This window comes from Hipposideros armiger, unplaced genomic scaffold (genome assembly GCF_001890085.2).
Source record: "Hipposideros armiger isolate ML-2016 unplaced genomic scaffold, ASM189008v1 scaffold_16, whole genome shotgun sequence".
In the NCBI taxonomy this organism is placed as follows: domain Eukaryota; kingdom Metazoa; phylum Chordata; class Mammalia; order Chiroptera; family Hipposideridae; genus Hipposideros; species Hipposideros armiger.
This window is the reverse complement of record NW_017731366.1, coordinates 5,582,198-5,600,469: the sequence shown is the minus strand read 5'-3', so window position 1 is coordinate 5,600,469 and position 18,272 is coordinate 5,582,198. Positions and strand designations below refer to the sequence as shown.

The window sequence follows — 18,272 nt, the reverse complement described above, 5'->3', positions numbered from 1 at the left end:
ATTATATTGCATTCTCACCAAAAGCATCAGTGACCTACTGAGTAGGGCAGACCGAGGATTGTCTCCCCTTGCAGTGGCCATGTAGCAGGATGCCAGGGTAGCTGGAATGTCACCATGTCTAATCAGGCTCTGGTGACTGGTGGAGTGGGTGTGCCTGAACTCTGTTGCCTGCGAGGCTCTGGGGCCTGCTGATATAGAGAGCTCATCCTAAAGAAACAGAAAGTCAAGCTCAACAAAAACACACCTTGAACAAAGCCTTGGCCACCAAAGAGAAGTGATTCTAAATATAATGGAGAGATTGCTATTATCATCTCCCCAAAATCCAGGCCTTTTGGTCCTTGTGGTTTTTGGGAGAGGGAGGCATGGAGGTAAAATCTGAAAGAACTCCTCACCTCAAGGCATGAGAAGCCCTCCTCGGGACTCCTCTAAGACAGTGAAAGATGGATGAGAGGCATTTTCCATGCATCCAACAGCTCCAGCACCAGAGGGAACTGGGTCATGGATGGGGCCTGGGGCGGGAGGTTGTAGAGGCCAAAGTCAGTATACAGTAGAGTGGAGGCCTGGCGGAGGTGGGCTTGTGCAGGAGACACATGTGTGTCTCCCTGTAATACTGTGCCAGGGACTCATACAGACTAAAATGCACTTAGACGTATGGGTTGTTAGGATGTGAGCCCATTCACACTCACAGGCAGGGCAGGCAAGAAGAAATATGCCTGATTTATCTAAGTATGGGACCATCTTTACTTTCTGATATTGAATTCTCTTATCCCCATTTTCCATGTTTCTCTATTGTTTGATCTGACAGTTCTTTCCTGACTACACATTAGAACCACTCAGGAAGCCTTAAAAAAATGCCTGGAACACCTCAAAGATTCTGATTTAATTGATCAGGGATGAGTCCTGGGCATCTGTACATTTAAAAGGCTCCTAAGATGATTTACATACTTAACCAGGGTTGAGAAGCACTGCTCTAAAAACATCACCGAGATTTTCCCCCCTCCCTAATCCAGTGTATTCTCTCCAAAGGTAGGTTAGGGGAAAAGCCCGCTTACATGGACACCTTCTGGGTGTGCCTTTGAGTGCAAATGGCTTCCGTGCCACGTTCCTGCCTGCTTTCCCTGCTGTGAAGAATTCATCTGTTTGTTTTCCCCTTTCCTTCTTCCTGGTCACTACAGACCCTCCCAAGTTCTGATGTTTTCTCCTGCCTATGACCCAGCACTAGTTGCTCGTGATAAGCCTGGCCCTGCGGAAGGAGGGAAGCTGTAGCTATGACAGAGGCAGGGAGAAGAGGAAGTAAAAAAGAGGCAGGGCCAGGGGGAAGTAAGGGGTAATTGGGAAGCAACAGAAAAGGAGAAAGGGAAAGCGTGTAAGTGACGGCTTTGCACATGTTCCCATCTGCAGTATCCAAAGTGTGGAGGGAGGTGGTGAGCTCGGAGCCACACACACCCAAGTGCAAGCCCTGGTGCCCCATCGTTTACGAGCTACTTGATCTTAGGGACATTACTTAGTCTTGTACTTAATCCCCCTTCTTATCCATGGGGAACGCATTCCAAGACCCCAGTGGATACCTGACATCACGGATAAGTATTAAACCCTATAGATACTGTTTTTCTTGTGGGTACACACCTTTTCACCTAACGAAGCACTTCATGGCTTCTTTTTGGCATATCCGAATTGCCAGCATCACTAGCTTGTGCTTTGGATCCGTTATTCAAAATAAGGGTGACTTAAACACGAAGGCTGAGATCCTGATACAGCCAGTCTGATCACCGAGATGGCTACTGAGTGCCTCGTGGGCAGGGCGTGTAGCCAGCACGGATACACTGGACACTGATTCACATCTGGGCACGAAGGAGCAGCATGGAGCGAGGTTTCATCATTTTACTCAGAACAGTGAGCAATTTAAAGTTTATGAATTGTTTATTTCTGTAATATTTTTTGGTCTGTGGTTGATTTCAAGTAACTGAAACCAGGGAAAATGACACCGCGGATAAGCAGGGACTACCGTACAACTAAAAAGTGATACTGAGGGATTCAAAACAGGCCTGGGTCTGCCTGATTTAAACACCCCCAAACATTTTGCCAGCTTATACAGCACCTCCTAATCTGTACCCACATAATAAACCCTTGGTAATGAATACAGTAATTAATAACTTCCCAGATGGGAGTTGAGCTTGTTTTTAAATTTCTATAGTCAAATAGGTTGGGAGAATGTTACAAGAAGATTAGTTCGGAAAATAATGGTATGTCATTTATTATCAGCCTAGAACATTCAGAATTGTCATTCATAAGAAATAAGCTCATTATTAATAGAAGATTACTTTTCTTGCCTTCATGTGACTATTTTCTTAAATTAAAAATAGTCTTTTTTTTTCCAATTGCAAAAGCAATACATGTTTATCTAATACAAATTGGAAAGTAAAGATAAGCAAATAATACAAAATTAAACACACTCGTAATCCCTCCACCCAACTATAACTGCTGTAAATGCCCTTTAAACTTTTCTGGGCTTTTACGCAGATTTTTAAAAATCACACTAGACTCTTTCTTTCACCTTACAAACATCTGGTCAATAGCATTCCATGTCTAAATACATTTTTGCCTGTACTACATCAATTTTTCTATCTTCTTACTAAGGTGAATAATTGTGTTTTTAAACCACATTTGTTTGCTCAGAAGTCAGACCTACAGATAAGGAAACAACTGAAGAGCCCAGGTGTGGGGATGTGGAGAGGTTGAGTAATTCAAAACAAAGCACAAAATAGAAAAACAATTACAACCCGTCTGACAGTTTTGCGTCTGTTTCCTACGGCCTTTCTACCCACAAGTCTACTGCTGACTTCAAAGAAAAGTCAGAACACAGGGAGGTCCGGAGGATAAGGCGCAAAACCAGAATCAAGCCCACGATAAGAGATTAAAGACCCAGCATAAAAGTGCGAGCCCATGACTTGCCTTGGCCCATGGCCCCAAAACATTCATCCGAACAGAGAGCTTTCTTTGAAGTGATTGGAAGCTCCCATACCCAGATGAGTTCTCTGGTCAGAGGGAGATTTAAAAAGTGGCACAGGAAGGAGTTTGCAAAGTTGCCCCTTCCTATCTCTGGTTGGCGTATCCCTCACAAATTGTTTAAATGCTGCTTCTGTGATTTGTTGTCCAGAGATAAGTGCTTTAACTGCACTGGGTATGAGTGAGGAATTCAGCTCAGGATGGGGAGGAGGATTGTCTTGTTTCCTATGGGCGATGTGGGAAGTACAGATGCATTCGCATGGCAGTGGATTTGCACTCACGAGCATGGAGCTGAAACCTCTGCGCCTCCTTTTTGTTCAGGATGTTCAAAAGGGCATGTGGTATTTCCAAATAGGCAGTAAGGCGTGTGCATTGCTCTTGTTTATTCTACTTGTTCACTACTTGGCCACTGCTCTCTCGGTTAATAGTTTACCGCTCCTTGTGGTGTTAGGACATAAACCATCCATTTCCCCAGAGAGGGGAAGAAAATAGAAGTGTTCCCCAAATGGCAGGAGCCTTTACAACATTAGCTTACATTTCTTTTTAAGTATTTTGAAAGACAGGAGTTACATAAAATTGCTAAAAATGTACGCTTAGAATGTCTTTAGTTAGCACTTCTTTCAGGCTCCAATTTTCTGGCTTTTCACTTCACATGATAATCTTTTATGTATTTAGGATCTTTATTTTCACTTCCCCTGTCATCGTGTTTTTATTTTCTTCAAAGTTCAAAAGAATTACTTTTTCTCTACACATTTTTGTAGGTCAGTTTTCTAATCTTTACCTGAGATTTCAAGTTAAAGTTTTTACTGACAAGTCGGGATTGAGCACAAGGTCAGGGTCTGTGAGAGAACTGGAATACGCATTCCCTCCTTTACCAGAACCATGGGCCAGTTGAGGAAACAGTTAATTTTCCAACAACAACAACAAAATGAATGTGATGCTAGTTGATACGAGCTTTATAAGGACAGTCCTTCATGAAGAAGGAAAATTTGAACTGGGCCTTGTAAATGTCTGAAATTTCTAAATGTGGAAAAATAAGAAAGGATATTTTAGTAAGAATTGAGGTAACACGGTCAAAGGTGCAGAAGCAGAAAATTACAAGGTGTTTCACAGCAAAAACCTAATACATTCATTTAATTGGGGCAGATGTCTCATGTGAGAAAGGAGTGAGAGAGAAGCTTCACTAGATACGTTAGGGAACCTGGATTTTATTATGAATGCAAAAGGATTATATTTAAAAACCTTGAAATGGAAAATGGCGTGCTGAAACGTTGTGAGGACATCGATCTGACGGGAACACAGGGTGGGTGGGGTGGGGAGAGGCCGGGGGCCATAGCTTGTGTGAAAGGGCCTGAGAGAAAGAGGGCAGGCCTGAAAGAGAATGGAAATGGTGAGAATTGAAAGGATGGGACGGACTCTGGAGGTCGTGAAATGAGAACTGGTCTGATCTGCAGGAGGAAGACAGGGGAGTGTGTCGGAGGAAAGGTTAGGGGGCACATAGAAGTTTCAGGAACATTGTCACACATAAACATACTTGTACCCCTTTAACTGAGGTGCTAGGTGATATGTATACAAAGAGGTTAAGTTCATCTACAGAATGGTTAGGAAGACAGAGTAGGTATCCATGATGAGGAACCCAAAGTAGCCACAGCTAAGCATCAAAGACTAAGTGAGGCAATGCGCTCTTAGTTCAGAGAAATAGTTCCTGCAGTTTGGAGTAATGGAAGCTTCAGGGAAGAGGTTGGACACAAGCTGAACCTTGAAGTGTGGGTAGAAATTGGAGAGTGTGGGAGTAGTTAAAAGGGTGAGATGGGGGCGGGGCAGAAGCGCAGGCACAAGGTAGGGGACACAGGCGGGAGGCACTAGCCCTTCTGTTTGGAGTGCAGAGTGTGTATAAAAACACAGAGAGGTTTGGTTTCGTAAAGATTTCGAGGCTGAGTTAAAGTGCTGTAATTTAACCTGGGCAATGTCAAGCCCCTGACATTTGAGTAAGGGAGTGGCCAGTGCTAAAAGGGTATTTCGGGATGTTTAACCTGGAAAGATGGGCAGAATGTATAAAAGTAGGAAGCTAGTACTAGCAAGAGGAGTAGTTGGGTGACTTCTCGTCAAAAGAGGATGAAGAGGTAAACTAGGTTGACACTGATTATGGAAAGAGTACAGAAAAGAGACAAAGTTGTTAGCTGTAAGCCCAAGGGCAAGGGATACAGAGAGCTTTACCCAAGGTTTTAAGCCTGGGAGGCCATCATAACAATTGTGCTGTATATCAAAGTGTCAAAGTCCAGAGAGAACTATAATAGTTTGGAGGGAACCCAGAGAGTTTAGTACTAAAGAGATGGAGCCTGAGATGGCAGCCAAGTAAGCGGGTCCACAGGGTGGTTTAGAAGTGGGAGCTCGAGGCTCAGCTGGAAAACAGATTTACCATTCCAAGTTGAAAAATTCCACATAGCTCAGCAGTCGTGTGAAGTTTTTAATTAAATAATTTATTTATTCAGAAAGTGACGTATTTTCAAAAGCCCGTTTGAGAACTTATACTCTCTTGATACCGATGAATTCTCAATTGCTCTTTTGTTTTTCTTGCAAAACAGTTCAAGTTATGTGAGAAAGTGGAGAGAGCAGTGGGAGCTTTCCTCACTATTCCAGGTGTAGAAATTGTGGACATTGGGCCTCTTGTACATAATATTCTTCCCTTCAGTGGTAATAATTCATAATTTATACATCTTTCTATCAGTTGCAGCACCTAGCACAGTCTCAGTGTTTCGTGCATTGTAAGTACTCAGTGTTGGTTGATTTGCATTTTCATTGCAGTTCTCAAAGATAAAAGAGTGGACATAAGAAAAACTAACAGGCTTTCAGCCAATTTTGTAATGACAGACTCTACATAAACAAATGCAAATTTGATGTCAAATTTGAATTGCAAAAATTTTGTAAGCCAGGTCCAAGAAGTAATAACCTAGCTTCAGATCTTTACTAAAATGAAAAAAAAAATCTATTAACGACCCCTCATTCCTTGGAGTTTCAGAGACATTCAAAAGTCACAGCCTCTTGAAGAGCAGAGTCAGCAGCTCAAGTTATCAGAGTGAAGAGTGAGTGACCTTGTATTAACCCCAGGCCCAGAACAGCCAAGGCAGACCTATGTTCTTTTTTACATCTGAGACAGAAACTGGCAAGGACCTCAGTGATTGGGGAGAGGGGGTGAGATATAGGATGGAAGGACCCAGACCTCTCAAGAATAAAGCCAACCTACTATATAGTAAAGGAGGGCTATCCACAGATAATATTCATCATTCCACCTTGAACTGACAGTTGCATAAGAAAAAGGGGCATCCATGAGGGGGAAAAACATACTTCTTTTTTCCCCTTCCAAACTACTTACACCCTTTGTTTTATCTCATCCTTTCCCTGGTCTCTCAGCTGCTCGACTCATCCAGAACATGGATACTACTGCTGAGCCTTGTTCTAACTTTTTCAAATATGCCTGTGGAGGTTGGCTGAAACGCAACGTCATTCCTGAGACTAGCTCCCGTTACGGCAACTTTGACATTTTAAGAGATGAACTGGAAGTCATTTTGAAAGGTTAGTGGAGTTTCTGTCTCTGCATCAAAGATTTCTCTCTTAATATGTCCATTTTTTAAGATACAGCTCTTAGCCATTACAAGGAACATTGCACAAAATTGAAGTCGATAATCCCTCCAAGGTTTATGTGCCACCACCTGGTCACTCTGAGGGAAGTAGACTCTGAAATGGATATGTGGGCATCTCTTGGCATTCCTGCTTTTACTTGTAGGTACACAAACAGTAAAGCCCTAGCATCCCTAGAGATGGCATCTTTATGCCATTATACAGAAGAAGAAATTTAAGTGATGTCTTAAAAAAATTTAAGTGATGTCTACTGCTCTACTATCCTCCACCCTCTGTCCTCCTCTTCTAGAAGTTACTTTGTCGAAAAAACAAGTTTTGCTCTTTTCTAACATCCAAAGAAGAGCAATTCATTCAATTCATTTGGAGCATGAATAGCACAATCACACAAAGGTAATTAGTTTTCAGCCATCAAGAGGGCTATCATATTAAATTCCAAATTCCTCTGTATTATTATTTTTCTTTTTAATCTCAGTTTCAAAGAAAAGTAACTTCTCTATGCCAGAGCAGTACACATCATTGTTCACACAAAAAAGATAATCTAGTCAAAAACACTTTCTTGTAACCTGGCTAATGAAACTAACTCCCAGTTCTGCACTAGGAATAATGATCAGGTAAGGGGTTTGGTGCTTTCTGTAGGGTTTCAGCATAAGGGAGGGAGTGACTATACATACAAAGAAGCAAATTAGTTACTGAACCTGTCTTGAAAATGTTAATTGCAGCTGCAAATGAGCCATTTGTATTGATGCATTTTATTAATTGCCCAATTTCAGATGTTCTTCAGGAACCCAAAACTGAAGATATAGTAGCAGTGCAGAAAGCAAAAACATTGTACAGATCTTGTATAAATGAATGTAAGTGCCCTTAATTTTATTTCATTAAGAGTATTTATACAATATGCATAGACTTCTTAATGAATTTATTTTCATTGTTTTCAAAAGCTGCTATTGACAGCAGAGGCGGAATGCCTCTACTCCAACTTCTACAAGATATATATGAATGGCCAGTAGCAACAGAAAACTGGGAGCAAACCTATGGTAAGGCAGTTTTCCTTCTTTTTTTTAAAAGAAAATAATTTTCAATCAAATCCATGTTAGTATTGTGTTATAGTATCATATGAATGCACTAAGGCCTCTAAAGATATATTTTACCTTTCATTGCTTTAGGTACTTCTTGGACAGCCGAGAAATCCATTGCACAACTGAATTCTAAATATGGGAAAAAAGTCATTATTAATTTTTTCATTGGTACTGATGATAAGAACTCTGTGAACCATATAATTCATGTAAGTTCATGTGGCTGTCAGCCAAAGTTATCTTTAAATTGTAATAAACCTTCCACACATGTTATTGATATTTAGAAATAATGCATATTCTCATTTGAATTGCATGAGCAAGGTGGTAATAAATTTATTCTCTGTCCCCGATATCTGGATTCCCAATTTCTAAAGTATTTTCTTAATACTGTGTTTTAGACATTCGTCTCTTCTCCCTGCTTCCTTTGTTTTAGATAACTCTCCCTACATAAAATAAATGATAAGAAATGAAAGACTTCGGGCCTCTCCTATTTTAGCAAAAGAACCTAATTTCTTGGTTTGTTCATGTAAGGAGCATGATCTGGTGTACATAAGTAATGCAGGTCTGGTAACCAGAAATTCCTAATTGCTTCCAAAAAAGAACATAGAAAGGGATTTTGAACACAATTTTGGTTTACACTAAAGAATGTCTGTATTTTTTCTCAATTAAAGTAAATAAAATGCCATTCTTTTTAAAATGCCATGGCTTTGGTTAGATTTTTTTTTTAATGTAAGTCATTCATTTAGGTTTACCTGAAGTGTCACCTTAAACGAGATTAATACTTAATGAGCATACTTGGATTGGATTAAAATACCTATAAAGCTTTTACATGGTCTCCTGTAATTAACCCAAAAGTTGCAGGTCTCAGAATCATATTTATGTCACTATTGCATACATCTTCATGGCCATTTTAATTAAAATCATGAAAGGCATTGAATCCGGCTTTCTTCTACAGTGGACCCCTTTTCTGCCTTCCCACATTCTCTCCTAGGGCTCTCGAATGCCAGCACCCTGCATGATCATCATGAGGGGCGTTTTTTAAGAGGGTCAGGAGCTTGGAGAAGGAGCAGGGCCCTCCTTGTGGAGACGTCGTCTGACTTTTTACATGACTGTCCTCTGGGTGATGTTTCTTCTGTATTGGCCTGGCTCTTCCTGCTAAGATTCTTCCTTTAACCCCTAAATTCTCTGATTTTCCCCAGTACCCATCTTCTTACCTTGCAGTGCATAGGAAGCAGCCTCACAAAGCTGCGAGTGTGTCCAGGTAGTTTTCACTCGGTATAAAGGTGGGCTAGACACAGTAGAGCAGAACTGAGTTTCCTCTTTCACACACTCAGCCAGCAGCTGACTCTGCTGAAGTCCTGAGCATTGGAGAGAACCCAGGAGGCATCTCCTCCATCCCCATAAGGTAGAGGATCTCAAAAAAAATTTCTGGCAAGATTCCACTAGCCAAAACATTCTAGAGATTCCATAGAGGTTTTCCACCTTTTATTTTTTCCCATCCCAGTTAAGGGTGAGGATAGAAGAGACTGTCCCCCAAGGGAGCATATTAGAATCTCAGGAAGCTGGAATGTCCTGCAAACGTGTAATATAGAAACTCCCCAGACCTAGATTGTCACATGTTTTCGTTCACCTGCACCACCTGTTCTGCATTAAAAATCATTCCCGGTATATTTTCTGTTCCAGTTTTCCTCAAATATCTGCAGCACAACCTTCCAGATTACCTAAGTTCCTATCAGTTTAACACCTAGAAACAGTGTGGAACCATTTCCTGGTTATGGATTCACTCAGTGTCTGATTGTTACATTTATAAGCAGCAAGGACTCTAGGATCTTGCTCAGATGTAGCCATTCTCGTATTTTGACAAACTGTTCTGTATCAACTGAATGATTTATTTTCACCTTTTGTACATTTTTTATAGATTGACCAACCTCGACTTGGCCTCCCTTCCAGAGACTACTATGAATGCACTGGAATATATAAAGAGGTAAAAAAGTAAAATAAAAATGAAACTACAAAATAATTTGGTGTAAACTGATACATATTAGTCTGTTGGAAAAGTCATGACATATTTTTTCTATGTTTTGCGTTGCAAAAATGCACCATGAGATTTCCGACAGCCCAATAAAAAAAAAAGACTAAGACTGAGGATACACTTTAACCCTCCATGTCTCTCACTCTGGACAGAGACTTAAAATCACACATAAAAGTGAGCTTCCCTTTGGTAGAATGAATATTTTCAGCAGAATGAATGGAGGTATTTTAAGAAACAAGGAAACTTGAAATTCCTTATTTGTGTCTTGAGTCTTCGTATATGTCATATAACCCATTTTGAAAAGTCAATGTTAAATGCTTTAATTCTGCCTATAAATTGGATCATTTGAAAAATGAACTTTAATCATGGTCTAGAGCTGTACCAGTGAGGGCCAAGAAATGGTCCAGTATTAGACACATCGTGCTCTGTGGCGTGCTTCCAGAGCCCTCTGCTTTAATGTTCACAGGGCTCCCCAGGCAGGGACATTGGATTCAGACAGGCCTTTGCAGCCACTTTCTGACTCAGACGTTGGCGAGCTAGCCCAGGGTGCTTCTTACTGTCTTACAGCCTTACCTGTTTCAGGCTGGTGTTTTTGTTTGTTTGTTTTTTGTGCTCTTGCTCATTGACTCATTGATAGAAACGGGCAAAAGAAGGCAACTCAGTAATAGAATATATTATTAGATACCTGGGGAAGGTGTTGGTTCTATAAATGTTTTCTTCATAATTATTTTGTAGCTCAGAAGTAAGTGAAGTTTAGCGCTGATGATCCTAATGGGTCAGTGTAGGGGTGGCTGAAATTACTTCCTAGTTGAAATTATTAGCTAAATATGTTTATGCTAAGCATTTATTTTGCATAATCAAGTTCAAATAACATGGAGTCAATTCCCTATAAAGTATCTTTTTGAGTGACTACACCATATTGAAATTAAGAAAAAGATGTATTATAAATGGCCACAATTAATAGTGCAGAAAAACAATTAATAGCACAGACAATCAAATGGGTGTGGGATACTTGAGTTCATTATAATCTAGTTTAGTGTGTGAGTTGCAGCCACTGGCTCTACAAGCCTTCCAGCTGCTTCCCATTGCAGAGTTGAGGGTGACTGAGGAATTTTGGCTCATTCTACAACGTTTTCATCATCATCATCATCAACTGGGATGCTTTTCATATTTAAGAGCGTGTCCTCAACACATATCACATGTTTTCAATCCTAAAAATACACCCATATTTTTGTATTTTAACACTTCTGATGGTAAGATACCCAGCAGTCAGTGTATACATTTGATGTGGTAAAGTTTCTTTTTTGTTGTTTTATTTTTTTTTTGCAAAAGCTGTGAAGATAATGGTGTATTTGTGCATTTCATATTCAATGTGATGTCATAACCTAGAACAACAGGTCACAGGCTGGCAGTCATAGGCTTGAGTCTGATATAGAGGCATTTTTGTGTAACTTGCAGTTTTTTGTTTGTTGTCATTTGGATTAATTTCCAATATTTTAAAATGTTGGAAGATTTCACTTGAGAATCAAGGTTTCTTGATAAATAAGTAGCGTTGGGAACCCTGGTCCTGCGCTGCCATGTGGCAGCTGTTGGACACAGCTATGTTGTATTTGCCCCCTTCGGGTAAGACATTTGTTCTCATCCTCACCCATATGGTTCATTGATTTATGTTGACTTCCTGGTTCCTGAAGCATTTGTGTTTGCGAATTACTGAGATCCTGACTAAGCTGCAGTAACAGAGACCTGAAAATACTGTAGCTTAAACAAGAGAGAAGTTTGTTTCTGTTTCCTGTTATAGCCCAAAAGTTGGCAGGCAGTCCAGTTGAGGTAGGACGCGCTGCTCCATGGGAATGGCCAGAGCACAGCTTTCTTTGATCTTGTTGCTCTAACACCAACCTCTTCTAGTGTCTTATATTGGTCTAACTGGTTGACGTTGGTTCACAAGTGCCTAGTTCACATGTCAGGCCACAGGAAAAAGAAAAGAGGGAAACTGGTAAACAGATGATTTCTTTTTATGTAAGTGATGCAGAAATTGTGTACATTTCATTGGTTAGAACACTGTCATGTGGCCACAACTAAATAGTAAAGAGGCTGGAAAATGTAGTCTTAAGCTGGGTGACCCTGTGGTGCCTTATTAAAATTGGGTTGATGGGGAGGGAGGTTCCATTACTAAAAAGTAGAAGGAGAGCTTGGATATCAGTGACATACAGCCATCTCTGCCACAGTTTGCATCCACTGGCCTGGGAAATACTATATCTGTAGCCAAATAACAGTGGCGATCAAATCTAGGGTAGTAATATGTTTATGGAGTGTATGGGTGAGAAATCTGAGGTTCAGAGGTTTGCCCTAGAAGAACACTCAGCAAAACAGTAGTAGAACCTCAGGTAGAACTTTTGTTCCTGTCTATTGCTCCTTCCATTTCATCTTTCCAATTCATAAGAGTAGTGCTTCATACTAGTAGAATTCTTTAAATGAGAAAATGATTTAGAAAACTCAGCAGCATTGGCACTTACAGTCTGGAACTTATTATCAGCTCAAATTAGGTGCCCTGACATGATCTGAATTAGCAAGCGCGGAGTATGCTTGCTGCCTTGCCCCCTTTCCATAGCTACGGCTATTTGGTCACTGCACTCTTTTCTGCTAAGCTCAGACCTCAGAATCCTTCTTAACTTAGTGCTCCAAGCAACCTCCTTCCAGTTGAAGGCAGTTGGCACATGAGATAAAATCTAATTGTCATCCTGCAAATGCATAATTGCTAGAATGTTTCTGTACCTTTCCCCTCTTTTAAAATTCATTATTTTGGGGAATGGTGGGGAAGAGTATGTAGCCATGGAAAAAAATCCTGATTTTCTCCTTATATCCCCCATGATATTTGCTGCTCTCTCCCAATCACTACTACCTATAATCCCTCACTTGGTTTCCTCTGTATCCCCAGCTAGCGAGCAAATAAAAATAATTTCCAGTTTTCAACTACCCTGCTATCTCTGAAAGAAGTCAACTCTTTTCAGTATTTTTTTTTCTTAGTATTTTATTGCTTTGTGGGGGGAAAATGTGGTGAGAAAGATAGGATAACAAAATAACATCTAGTGTAGATGCGATAAAGCTGGAGGAAATCTTAACATCATTGTATCAGTGTATCACTGGTCTTCATTGATTTTCTCACCTGTAAGCTTTTATATAAGCTGTATACTTTGCCTGAATCATTTCACACACACACATGCCAGCTCTCTTCCTCTTCTCTTGCCCTTTAAATCTAATTTGAATTTTGCTTCCTCATGAAGGCCTTTCCTGTAACATTTGACTAAATGAAGATACCTATGTGTTCCAATAGCACATGGGTTTCTGTATACTTTTTTACTTAATGTCATTTTTTTCCCTAGAAAACTAAGTTTATTGGGAGCACTGTGTCTCATTTATCCTTTGCTTTAGTCCCAGTACCCAGTTTGGTTTCTGGCCCTTAGAAATTATCAAATAAATATTGCTGAATCCGTGGATGAATGGTTGAGGGGGAAGATGGCAGGGAAGAGAGGGGTCACAAAGAAGACAGAAGAACCCAGTTTCTTAGGGGTGCCCCCTAGTTCCCACCTTGAGTCTTGGGGAAGAATGGGTTTTGGGCTTCCATAGCTAATGGAATACCTTTCCTGAGCATCTTACAAACATCTTATAAACCATGTCTCCCTTTTCTTCTTTTCAATCTCCAACTGTTTCCCTGCTATAGTCAATTTGCCCGAGATAGTCACACATTCAGCAAGTCTCATACTTTTGCATTCCACACCACTTCATTGAAAATAACCAAAAAAAGTTTTGAGACCTGACATGAGGTTACCAAGTTTTTCATAAAAAATGTGCTCTGTCTTTGACTAGAGAAGCCTGGTTTCTTTGCCTGTCACTCTAGTCAATGATGTTGAAACTATAGTGTGGAGTCTGGTTCTGCAGATGTGCCTCAGGAACCTGGGGGTGATGGAGGGTCATTGATCAAAAGCATCCTAATCATAGAGCTCCTTAATCAAATCATCACCGAAGCCCATTTTCCCAGCTCCTTTTTGATCCCTCTTTTCAGGATATCCAGCTGATCTAGGGAATCATCTTCCATAATTCTAAAACGTCTTATGAACAATGAAAATAGCACCTACAATTATTTTTTAAAAAGCCCATTTCACTTCACAGGTGTATTTTTTTTTTTACTTTCAATACCCTAGGAATGGAATTTTTGTGTTGTCATATCTGTATGGCATTCAAAACATAAAATATTTTGTTTTGTTACACTGTTAGGTTATGAAAATAGATAATGCATCTTTTTCAAGCACCTCCTTCCTTGAGACAAAACCTACTTTTCTCTTATTCTGGCAGTTTTAAATGTTATATTTTGAGAAATGCATGGTGTATTCCTCTGGCTATTGTTCTAAACTTAAATACCTCAGTTCCTTTTTGTTTTCTGTACTTTTCCTTTGACATAAAGAGGGAACATACCCTAAGGCAATAGAAACCCAAAGATTTATATTCTTATGTTGTTTACATGACAGATCGTATGTGTTCTTCAATAATGAAGGTTACCCATGTACAGACTTTAAGAACTAAATGGGACATTAGAGGATTTAGTCTAACCCTTCATTTTTCAAATGAGGGAACAGAGACCCAAAAAACTAAAATGACTTGTTTAAAAGTTGTAGATTAGAAGATCCGTGGTCAGCTAGGAATATTAATTGCAGGCAATAAAAACCTACTCTGGGCTGGCTGAGGGGCTCAGTTGGTCAAGAGCTCACTCAAGAGTAGGAGCTCTGAGCAACAGCGGTTCAATGCCCGGCCCGAGCTGAGCGGCCGCTGAGCTGCCAACAGGTGGCAGGATTTCTCAGCTAAAAAAGAAAAAGAAAAAAAAAGAAGAAACCTACTCTAATTAACGTAAATTTTGTTTTAAAAAATGTTTTTATTTGTCTCACCTAACTGTATAAAGTTCTGAGGATGAACCAGGCATGGTTGGTTCCAGAGGTTCAACTGAGTCATCTTATCTTTTCTTTCCCCGTTTTCAAGATTCTAGTTTCTTTTGTGTTGGCTTCTTTTTCTAGCATTCCGTCTCCATGTGAATCAAAGATAACCATTGGCAGACTCGATGCCTAGAAAAAAAGAAATTTCTTCTCTCCTAATGGCTATAGGTTTCTCAGTAAAGGACCCCGACTGGCTCTGCTTGAGCCATCTGCTGTTCTCTCAACCAGTCACTGTGTCCAGGAAACCAGGTTCTCTGATTAACTAGTTAGTAGTGCCAACTCATCTCTATGACTCGGGAAGGGAGGCCCTTTGGTCAATGCTTCTACTAAGAGAAAACACAATAGAAGGTTCTGTTGTGAGAAGACATGGTGTTATTTCTAAAGAAAACAAATACAAAAACAAAAAACCCGAGAGCAAATCTCATGTAAAAGTAATAAGCCAGCTTATGTTAATGACACGTTACCAAACAAGACTGAATAAACACTATCTTTTATCATCTATAAAAGTTCATAATTTAAAACTGTTAACTCAGTGTTGTGCAAGCCAAATATAGGTAGAAGACCATATAAACACCTGTGTGAATACTGAACAAATACATACATACACTAAAAAATGTATGTCTTACCTGTTTGGATGTACCTGTGTGGCTCTTGTGTAAAGTTTCCTTTCCTAGGAGATAAGTTGAACTTCCTAAATGTCATGGCAGAAGGAAATGTTCTCAAAATGGGTTTATTAAGAAGCTGTCATACTGGATCTCTCTTATTAAACATATAGAACCTAATCTATTCTGAGGTATTCTGATTATCTGAAGTGGTGACTTAATGACACTCTGCTACCTTAAAGGGCAGAAATAGTGATATTTAAAACAATTCTACCCTTTATAAGGGTATACATTCTTATGCTAGGAAAATAATATGAAAGAAACACATGGCCCATAAAAAATAATCATCCTATTCACAGAAGTTTAAAATGGAACCAATTAACTACTTCATGTGAGAAAATACTTGTAAACTGACTCACTGCAAGGAATGAGGACCATAATTTTCTTGAAAAATCACCCACCTTTGGAAGAGTCTCTGAACTTGGTATTGGGGATGAATTGGAATTGGCCTCAGAGCTTCCCTTCCTCCACTTCTTTAGCTCATCAGTGCTGTTATCTTGTCCTCCTTTACAAAGAAATCTGTAGGCCAGGAACTCAAAATGTTTGAGTATAATTGGGTTTTAGATACATTGATGCTCTGTGTCTGCGGAGGTAGAGTAGGGCGAGGGTAGTGGTTCCCAACCCAAGGACCACTTTGTGCAAATGACAGGGCTCTGTATAGCCACACCGTCCTGTATACATACTTCAGGAAAGTCCACCACGATTGATTTTACTTGTTTATACACCAACAAATGATTTATTTGAACAGATCATTTTCCGGGCTAAAGAGAAACATGAGTAAACCACCAGTCTAGCAGATGAGAGCGTGAGGAGGTGAGACAGGGGTTGGAAAATAGAAGCTCTGGTATGTAAGGCTGTGGAGCCTGGCAAGGGAGAAGGATGCCAGAGTCATGAAGACATTTAGCGCTCTTAGAAAAACTGGGGGTTCATAAAAAATGAAGACGTTTTAGGGATGAGGATAGAGGACGTGGAACATGGCCAGGATGGTGAGAAGCCAGAAAGAGACGACCCAGGGGTGTGTGTGTCTGAATAAGAGAAGACACAGACCAGGGAAATTCTCTACGCAGTGCCTGCTCAGGAGAGAGCACAGCTGAGATTTGCAGGCCTGTAGTTGAGCAGGTACAGGCTGGAACTGACTGAAACCTGGAGAGGAGTTTGTTTGCCCGCTTACCCAGAATACAAGCAGAGAGAAACTACTCTGGACTTGGGCTGAAAATAGAAGTCTTATGACATAGGAAATGAGTGAAACTTACTTAGTGTACTTAAAGTTTCATTTCTTTTTTTTTTTCATTCAACACATATTTATTGTGCTTCTACTGTGTGACAGATACTTTTCTATGCAGCACAGATACCGATGAAACAAGGCAGAAAAGGTCCTTTTCCGCATGGAAATCATGTTCTAATGGGAGGAGCATGATAGCAAAGAAACAAGTAAATAAGGAAATAAGATAAACGGAGGTAATGTTATAAAGCAACTAAAACAAGGTGATATGATACCAAGTGAATTACTAGGGTAGGTGGATAATTTAGATATAATTTGATTTGGTTTTTAAAAAGATCACTTTGACTGCTGCTCGTTGCTTGACTTGATAAAAACAGATCCTGCATGGGAAACTGCTGATCTCATTTTGTCCTTTCTGGACACCAGGTCACTAAAAGTCAGGAAGTCTCACCTAGGCCAGGTATCTGTATTTAACAAAACATAAAGGAGCTTTTTAACTTGAACTTAGAGGCTATGACAAGAAAATTGTTTGAGATTGACTGAACCAAGTTTGTAAAAAGGACTACATGCAGCTTCCCAAACGTATGCGGCAAGACTTAGTAGTTCCACAGCAACTTTTCATGAGTCTGCAGTTTCTCCTCATTAATAACCTGATGAAAGCTCCAAACAGTCTCCATGCTGGTCCACAGTGAATCCTCTTGTTTTGTGTTTCTCCTGCTCAAGTCTCCCTGTGCTGGCAGCTAGCTGCATGCTCCCTGACATGCTGCTTGCTGAAAGTGGGAAGAATTCCAAGCCTTTTCAATAGGAAACATATCTTCCTTGCTTATGTCTTCTGCATGTTCCTTCAGAAAACTCTGTGTAACACTATTAAGTATCCCCCAGCATCAGTGGCTAGGAGTAGTATAGTTCTGGGCCTTCTCAGTCACTTCGTGCTTCATATTATATCCGTTTTCTTCCTAAAGAGAAGAAGGCAGAAAATTGGTAAGAGCTGAGTGACCTGGAATAGAATCTTTGGAAGTGAAACTCCTGATTGACAAGTTCTTGGCACACATAGGTACCAAATATCAGCCAATATGATTGTGGAGCTATCCGTTTTTTGCTGGATCATTAATAAAGATACTGAAGTTTGAAGGACAATAGTTAATGGCATTGCTCTCTTTCGCTATGGCAACTCCAAAAAATATCAGCTTTTTCCCAAGCGGGAGGACCCCATCTTCTGAACAGAGCTAATGTATAAATACCATTGGTTGGGCCTGCAAAATGGAGAGAGTTCTAATTAGAGTAACAATGCATGGTGTTGGGTATTGATAAATATCATCTCATTGATACTATGTAATTTAAAAACTCACTAAACTGCTATTATGGATTTCACCCAACCATTTAAAACCAATTATCATCTTTAGACCTGCTATTATAAGCATAGTATTATAGTATAATGTTTTATTTTTAAAGGAAGGGTTACAAAAATATTTAAGTTTTTTGTTTGTTTGTTTTGTTTTTTCACATAAAAAATTCACTACATCAAGGCTGCAGCTAGGCTGCCTTATGACTCAAAGAAGATAGCTGACTCTGGCTCTTCTAATAACTAATTTTGGCCTTAGTGACAACAAAGAAATTGAATTTCAATTTTAAAAATATTCTGGCCAGTGTACTATT

At 39.9% G+C, this 18,272-nt stretch overlaps 1 protein-coding gene across 7 annotated transcripts in view; it reads left to right on the top strand.

Annotated features, from left to right (window-relative positions):
* MME (membrane metalloendopeptidase) overlaps window positions 1-18,272 on the top strand; it is a 95,714-nt gene that overhangs the window by 27,987 nt on the left and 49,455 nt on the right. For all 7 annotated transcript variants that reach the window (XM_019627710.1, XM_019627729.1, XM_019627747.1 and 4 more), the window contains exons 4-8: window positions 6,418-6,579; window positions 7,416-7,496; window positions 7,584-7,679; window positions 7,809-7,927; window positions 9,637-9,702. In XM_019627710.1, coding sequence (XP_019483255.1) covers window positions 6,418-6,579; window positions 7,416-7,496; window positions 7,584-7,679; window positions 7,809-7,927; window positions 9,637-9,702 — 524 coding nt within the window. The remainder of the gene's footprint in view (window positions 1-6,417; window positions 6,580-7,415; window positions 7,497-7,583; window positions 7,680-7,808; window positions 7,928-9,636; window positions 9,703-18,272) is intronic.